General features: G+C 43.6%; 1 protein-coding gene across 1 annotated transcript in view; it reads right to left on the bottom strand.

Moving 5' to 3' along the window:
• The window catches only part of LARP1 (La ribonucleoprotein domain family member 1), a 51,284-nt gene extending 46,666 nt beyond the window's left edge, over positions 1-4,618 (bottom strand). The window contains exon 1 of the mRNA XM_015417067.1: positions 4,528-4,618. Within this exon, the coding sequence (XP_015272553.1) occupies positions 4,528-4,618 (91 nt within the window). The remainder of the gene's footprint in view (positions 1-4,527) is intronic.
• Positions 4,619-8,804: the final 4,186 nt, after the last annotated feature.

Raw genomic sequence — 8,804 nt, 5'->3', positions numbered from 1 at the left:
GAAAGAGGCTAAGAGGGCTTTAAAGGAAAGGAAAGAGAATATAGTGGGAAAAGGGAAATATGATGTACCCCTCTTGTTTCATGTATTTCAGTGTACCACCCCACATTTCCATTTTCCCCATAGCTACAAATTTTACATCTCTAGTAGGCATACACTAACAGCCACTCCGGGAGGATGTCAAATGCTCCATACAGTGGAATAGAAATTGGACTTCCTGTGAGGGTTCCTTTTACCTGAAGAAGAGGAGGATACTCTGACAGTTGGGTACTCTCCTTCCCACAATCCCTGGAGATTGTTCCTTCTGTCTCCAATGGGGAGGGAGTTCCCACCACCATCAGTTTGGAGACTTGGGTAGCTAACATAACTCATACTGCAGTGTGCCTTACCAAAAACGAACTGCGGGTCTGTAGGGCAAGATATTTGCAAACAGAGCACAGAACCTGGGAGGAATAATGGCATGTAGAAAACACAGCCTCAAGCAACAGAGACAAGCATAAACAGGAAGCATATATTCAGAGATAAACAGTAGATGATATAAACAACCACTGGCCTTGAATTCTCTCCGAGTGGTCTGAATTATTTGAAGAAGGGACTCTGCAAAAAAGAGGGTAGGTCCAGAGCGTCCTCCTTCAGATAAAAAGAACCTTCACTTAAGTCCAACATTCCAATTTCATTTGAAGAAAAGATGGCATATTGATGACTGGGATATCTCTACACAGAATTCCCAAAATTAGGGAGGGCGGAGGAACACCAGCCAATCAGAAAGGCAGAGGAATCAAACCACTTGCTGAAGGACCCACCACCCAAGTGCTGTATCAACAGAAGCAATGCTATCTATTTCATAATGTCGGTGGAACATGGAAGCCAAAGCTCATGAAGCAGCTTTAAAGATACTGGAAATTACTGATGCTGAGAGCCACACAAGTGGCTGCACTTTTGACGAAGTGAACTGTGATACCCACTGGCACACAACTGTACAGTATGCAACAGTTATACACTCTGTAATCCACCTGCTTAGAGTTGTGTTTGACACTTCCCCCTTTTTGGTACCCAACGGTAAGCCACAAAACAGGCTATTTGATTTTCTAAAAGGAGCAATGAGTCTGATGTACATACGCAATGCCTGTCTAAGGAGCACCAGTTCTTTTTCCTTAGATGAGAAGGTTTAGGGTAAAAAGCTGGTAGATAGCTCTCTTGTGAATGATGGAAGAGTAAATTGGCTTCTGGCATAAAGGTAGGATCAACAGGCAAAACCACTATGTCCTTGTGGAAAACACAAAATCCTATGGCTATACATAGTGCTCCCAATTCAGATACTCTTCTGGCTGAAATTACTGCCACTAGAAAAACACACTGAGAGCAAGGAATTGCTGAACCCTCCATCAGAGGCTCAAAGGACACTTGAGACAACCCATGAAATAGTATGTGTGGTCTCCATGATTGGAAAGAGTGGATGGTGGGAAGATGAGACAGGGTGGCCCCTTTTAGAAACTGTCTGACCCTAGGATGTCAAGATACTAGATATCCTTCCACTGGAGACAGTCTCCATGGAGGTTGTGTTGATGAAGCCTGAAGACCTGAGAACCAGGGCCACGGACTAAGCTAGGGCTATACAAATCAGTTCCCCTTTTTTCTGCTTGAGCTTATTTCATTACTTTTGGAATTAAATAAACAGGAAGGATGGCATAAAGAAGTCTCTACAGCCACAGAGCTATTAGGGCATCCACTCTCTCTGAGAGCACAGATACTTGGTGAGGAATATCAGAAGTTTGGAGCTCCGGGGAACAGTGAAAAGGTTCACTAGTGGTTGACCAAACTGGGGAATTAGAAGGTGAAACACTGAATAAGCAAGCTCCCATTCCCCTTGGTCAAGGTGACTGTGACTCAGTCAGTCCGCCTGTATGTTGAGGGACCCGAAATGTACATTTGCTCTCAATTAGATCAGGTTAGCTCCCCATCATGTCATCAACACTGCCACCTCTTGCTGAGACCTGGAAGACCTGGTACCTCCCAACAGTTCATATGGGCCTTTGCCATTGTTAGTCCTGATGGAGATGTTCAGATGATGAATATGATTCCTGAAGAGGTTGAGTGCCAAAAAAATGGGCCACAGTTCTAGGCTGATACTGGAGAAAGTATCTGACTGGGACCAAGCTCCTTAGATAAATCCGAGCGCCCCATCGTGTCATGCTGGCACTATTAATGATCTGAATATCTGTACAGAAACAGATAGCCTTCCCCACCCCACCCCAAAAAAACATGATTTCTCTTCTGCACCATGAGAGGTCCTCCAACAGTTTCCTTCTGATTGCTACTCTTAGGTGTGGTAGACAGGAAAAGGCTTTTCATCCCCCCTGGCTCAGTCATTTGCAGAAAACTCTTTCTGGGATGCGAAAGCTAAGGAGGATGAAAGTGCTTGTGGTGAAGCTGCAGGGGCCTTTCATGGCTGCCTTGATCGGCTCTCTGCTGACCCCTCTTCAGGGGGACCTCCTTCTGTCTATGATACCACTATGCACTGATAAATTGTTCCATCCAGGCCAGCAGTTGTACGGCGACACAGAAGCCTGCCTCCCTCCTCCCCCTCCCAATTCAGAAATATTGCAGGGAGCTCCCACCTGCTGCTTATGTATCATCTTGGAACATATCCCTTTCCCAGTGAAATTAGCCCGGCAGAGTCCTCAAGCCATTTGCGTAACTCCCCAGCATGTATTTGTGTTTTCCTGCCAAAATGCAAATAGCCGCCACTGCCCTTCTCAGAGTTTGCAGGGCTTATTGGCTGCTTTTGTATAGCTGTCACTGAAGGGTGGGAAGAGGCATGGGCTAGTGTGACCCTTTTGCTTTGCAGCTTGGGGGCGGGGGGCAGGGGCGGTGACTGCCTTCATTTCTCCCATGGAGGATTTTACAGTGGGGGGCGGTGACTACCTTCATTTCTCCCATGGAGGATTTTACAGCATCTGATGGGGCAGGCAAAGAAGCTGCTGACACCATCAGCATGGGTGAGTCAGAAATCTCAGAGAAATTATAAATGAGATTAATAAAACAGCAGCATGTTTGTTTTTTTCCTGTGGTACAGCAGCAAAGAAGAGTAGACATATCCATTAAGCAAAGGGACACCAAGGAAGAAACAACCTAAAAACCTGACAAAGAAACATAGAGCTCTTTCCTTGCCCTAAACTGAGGAGGAAACAGGAATGAGGATGGTGGGCACTTCTTCCCCACTGGAGACAGAAGGAATAATCTGCTTCCTGCCTTCAGGGACTGTGGGTAGGAGAGTACCCAATCATCTGCCTGCCTCCTCTCTTCAAGTGAAAACAGGAAGCATGCCACACAAGACTCAGGATGGTCCCATGTACTACTACTGCACCTTACATGGACGTATCTCAGTAGGAATCAAGGCAGCAAGTGTTCATATATGATGGTGTCTGTGTTTCCTGCCTATTTGCATGCCCTGTAAGAAGAGTAGGAGGTCAAGGAGAGGCCACTAGGCAGTGAAGAATATTCCTCTTTAGCACAAATACATTCAGAAACACAACCCTGCAAAAACTCTCCCTTGCCTTCCACCCAACCTAGAGATGTGAAGGCCCAGAAGATAACTGGAAATGTGTGTTAGTCTGGTACAGTTTTGGCCCCATGTATGAACAAGATGGGTTTTTCAAGTGCCTGATTTCATTTGCAGACTGAAATTCCCAATTCAGTTTCTGCTGATAAACACTGTTAGAACAGGGGCTGTTTAGGCTACCCACACCAGTGTAAGACAGCAGTTATACTGTTAGCCAGTCAACAATGTGCTTCTTTCCTAGACACATTTCTGAAGTGTGATTATGATGCCCCCTACGAGACGTAGATACAAGAACTTATCTAGGGAGAGAAGAGTGAAGAAAGTGGGTCTTACCTGGCAGAGAGAGAAACAGAGAATGGAAGAATAAAAGATTGAATATGACCAACAGCTTTGCAGGGTGCATCATGGGAAAGGGACTGAACACCTGAGCCCTGCAGGCATTCGCAAGCTATGACTTTTGTAATCACAGTGGTACTCTACACCAATGCTCCCTCTAAGCTGTGGAGTCTTGTGAGCAAAAATTCTACTTTGTGGGCGACTGGCATTAAAGTTGTGAGCGAGCGATTTGGCTACTTCATAAATCAGTTTGCTCTGGAGCCATCCTTCCTGAGCTAAGACAAAAATCTGTGAGCAGGAGGCTAAGAAATTATGAGCTAGCTCACACTAACTCATCTTAGAGGGAACACTGCTCTACACATCAGTCAAGTGAACAGACTGGTGGAGAAAGCATGTCTCTACAGGCCATTATTAGTTGACAAATCTTAGGGAAAAACCCCAAATACTCCTGTTGTGTGAGAATTGATGCTGCCTGCTCCCCAACTGGACATAACCATGTCCTGTATATCTAAAGCCACTTTCAATGTTTGCCAGCACAAGCATGTTTCCTTGATCCCCAAGTGGGAAAATCCTCATTGGAAGCTCCCGAATGTACTGCTGATGGCTGAAAGCATGAACTCTCAGAGACATACCTGCCATTCTCATAAGCAGAAAGACCAGCTTGATGACCAAGCCCTGTGTAGCATACTGGAAGATTCCTTCTTTAGTTTGTAGTCTTTTCATTCTTCCCTTGTGGAGTGATTTTACTTTTTAAATTTTTCTTTGTGAGGCCTAAGGGATTCTTGGTCTAGATGGGCCTGTTCTGTAGTACCAAGCTGCTGTGTTTTGTCCTCCCCTCTTCCTACTGATTAATCTCTTAGTATGAGGGTTAAGAGACCTATAAACCTCTGAGGGTCCTGGTTCTTCAACCTTCCTGAATCCTTGGATAGGTAGCAATGAAACTGCATTAGCTTGCTTCCTAGGGAACTGAGGTATAAATGAAAGGTCAGGAGGGTGTTGGGGAAGCAAGTAGTGTTTCAACAGTAAAAGCAGCTAAAAGCAGCTAACATGGTATTAAGCTTCCTTAAGCTTTCTGCCACCTGTTGTTTCAAGTGTATTTACAATGCATAGTGGCTTAAGACTGTAGTACTTTTACTATACTGTAGTACCATTACTTTTACACTGCCTATTTATGTATCCCAGTTTGGTGCAGTGGTTAGGAGCACAGACTCTAATCTGGGAGAAACAGGTTTGATTCCCCACTCCTTCACATGCAATTGCTGGTGTGACCTTCGGTCAGTCATAAGTTCTTTCAGAGCTGTTCTCTCAGGAGCAGTTCTCAAAAGTGTCTGTTGTGAGGAGGGGAAGGGAAAGGGATTGTAAGATACTCGGAGACTCCTTTAGATAGTGAAGGGCAGGGTATAAATCCAATCTCTTCTTCTTCTATCCCATATACATCCTTCTGGTGGTTCTATATCCATACTTTTTCCTATATACTCATTCCTGTACCATGGAGTCTGCTTTTGTAGCATACTGTGCAACAGTTCCTTCCAATAAATTGTTTAATTCATATAAGTCACATCCAATGCTCCCTCTAAGTTATGGAGTCTTGTGAGCAAAGATTCTACTTTGGGAGCTACTGGCATTAAAGTTGTGAGCAACCAATCTGGCTACTGCATAAATTAGATTGCTCTGGAGCCATCCTTCCTGAGCTAAGACAAAAATGTGTGAGTTGGAGGCTAAAAAACTGTGAGTTAGCTCACACTAACTCAGCTTAGAGGGAACCCTGGTCACATCATGGAGTCTGTGTCTTCATATTGACAGTCATAAACCCACTGGGGTGATAGGAACCCATAGGACTGTATCCCTACTGCAAAGGAGACAAAATTAAAATGTGCTTAGATAGCAATGGCATTGGGCACACACTTGTTTGCCATTCTCTCCAACTTTAGCACTCGGTGTATTTGCTGTTTCACTTGAAAAAAGCCTAAGAGACTTATACTTTTAAACTCCATAAACATGCTATGGAGTACAATTTTGGATGATAAAATACATAATTTATCATTAGTTCTGTTCTTAAAGCAGAGCAAGATTAAGTTTGCTAGGAAAGTAAGTATTGCATCTATTTCAATTCTTACCCCGTTTCATCACACACACCACTACCCCCAAAAGGAAAACACTTCTCCCCCATGGCTTTAAAATTTCTGGAAATTTCTCATCTCTAGCCCAGCCATGTCCCAACCAGTTGTTCCTCTTCTACCCTGTGCACATGATTACTGCATGGAGCCTTCTCTCCCATTGAAAGCTCTTCTTTGCCTTTTCTCTCTACTTCTGCCCATCCACCTACAATTGCCACATACGATCCAAGCCAGCAATTGCAAGGGGATAACACAGGAAGGGTTGTTGTCTTCACCGCCCTTGCTTGCTCAAAACAAGATACTGAACTAGATGAACCCTTGCTTTGTCATTAAGCAGGATTTATATAAGTTCTTAAAGCATTTTGGTTAAACCCACAGGCATTCAGCAGGCCTAGCGACAAAATGATCTCTTCTTTATATATACTGCTTTTTCTACTAAACTCATTCTTTTAATCTCATTACCCATTATCCCCTTCCCCCAGCATGAAAAGTACAGGAAGTTGTGGCCAAGGGAGAGAGGTGGGGCGGTTGCTCCAATGTAATACAGGTGTACTTGCCAGACCTTCAAATGCTGGCCTCTGCTGCAGCATGGAATTCAACTGAGGGCTAGAACTTCTTAGTTATCCTGATTTTGCTATTGAGCGTATGCTTTAAAACCCGGGGCAAATGAAAAAGTGAAATAATTTCTACCGTATCAGAAGACTAGTAACTTTTAATTAATGTTTTAACTTGGGGACATATAGCGTGTTTATAATGTTGTGTGGTCATGTAAATACATCACTAGATGGAAGTGGCAAGAATAATAATCAAGCCACTAAGTATTAACACCAACAGCATACCACTGCATGGTTTACCATGGGCAGGAAACTTTAAAATCCTAGGATAGCAAGGACATTGATCTATGTTGTCTATTTGTCCCCCGCTTTTATCTACCTGAGGCAGTGTTTGAACCAGGAACAGATAGTGTACCAAGGTTCTCTGATGAAAGTTCCCAACTTCCAAAATGGAATGAAACAATTCAGCCAACAAACCAAACCAAAACTCTCCTACTGAGAAATGGAGGTTCCAGCAATCTGTCAGCAGAAGGTGCTGATGACTGTAGATCTTCTGCATTTCCACTGCCTTCCCTTTGTGCCCAAGGAAACTTGACAGGCAAAACGGGAAAGTGGGGAAGATCCATGGCCACCTTCTGCAGACCAATCACTGGATTCAGGCCAGTGTGAGCAGAACAGATACAGAATACTACACACCAGAAGGGATGTCCCACAGTGACCTAAGTATTATTCTGTTCCTTCTTACATACCCTTCACAGCAGAAGCATGGTCCTCATAGTAATAACAATGGGAATTCACAAGGCAAGGTTTTCCCTCTCACTGGTGACACATCAACAGGATGTGTAAGAGCCATCCACAGGAAAGGAGTGCATTTGTCACTTTGTTTCAATGCCCTGAAGTATTTGACAAGTTCTCTTCTGGAAAAGCCAATCTTTCATAAAAAGATGTCTTATTCTGAGCCAGACCATTGTTCTCTCAAGGTTAGTACTGTCTGTTCTAACTGAAAGTGGCTCTCCATGATCTAAAGTAGGTCTTTCAATATCAGATAATACCTGATTAGCACCAATTCATAAAGGTTAGAGATGCAAGGGACTGAACCAGGGATCTTCCATCTGCAGAGCAGATACTCTACCACTGAGCCACAGTCCCTCCATAAAGGCTATTTCTGTTTTGTCTCCTACATATAAAGAGTGTTTAGTGGAAGCGTGGGATTCTTACCACCGTACTCCAGACCACCTGAAGACACTGGGGAAACAGACTATTGCACTTCAGAGTAAGACACAGCCCCAAAGGATTTGATGTCAGGCACACTGGTGGGGAGGAGTATGGCTGAGCAAGGTCTCTAGGTGGGTGGGGGAGGGGGACCAGCAAGCCCAAAAAGTGGTTTGCCTAGGAGGGGAGAAAAAGGGATATCCTTCCCCCACAAGCCTCAATGGATGGCTGAGGGTGAACCCTTTGAATACCACTTCCACCAGATAATACTAAGAGGAAGGAAACTAGGCAACAGTTTGTTCCTTCTACAGTTTTTTTTTTTAAAAAAAGAATATATATGTTTCACGTCCCATATATACCCATCTTATATTCTAGAATACCCCACTGGTGCATTCAATCTGATCAGCAAAAGCAGGGAACAGAAGTTCATGGGACAGTATGGAGAAATATTTGCCCTTCCAAACAAGCTCTTTGGCGAAAGCAAAGATATTTCCCACTGAGATTGAATCTAATCTCACTATTATACAATCCACTCTAGAAAGAGCCCTCCAATACACTAGCTGGTCAACTTCATTCCTCGTAGTTGTATCTGACAAGTGACAGAATGGGGACTGGCTGAGTATTTGTTACACAAGGGCTGCAATCACCCACACTAAATAATCCGCTTTCAATGCACTTTCCAACTGGATTTTGCCAGCTCACTCAGTAAAATCCAGTTGGAAAGCGGATTGAAAGTGAAATATTTAGTGTGTGTGAATACAGCCAATTACTACAGAAGAAAAGTGGTGATCTGCATGAGTGAATGCACAATCACAGATTAAATACTACAGACAGAAACCTCAAATACGATGTTCTACAACAGTGTCAGTTGATATGTTCAGTTGCAATCATCAAATATTGAACAAAGCAATGAGAAAATAACTGATGTACATGTATGTGCAAATTATTAATAAGCCATTACCCAGCAAGAATAAAGAGTTGTAATTACATCAGATAACATCTTTGCTAAAACTACTTCTGCACATC

The sequence above is a fragment of the Gekko japonicus genome, unplaced genomic scaffold, assembly GCF_001447785.1.
Source record: "Gekko japonicus isolate JY-2015 unplaced genomic scaffold, Gekko_japonicus_V1.1 scaffold746, whole genome shotgun sequence".
NCBI lineage: Eukaryota > Metazoa > Chordata > Lepidosauria > Squamata > Gekkonidae > Gekko > Gekko japonicus.
Note: the sequence above shows the minus strand (reverse complement) of the source record. Positions and strands in the feature narration are given on the sequence as shown.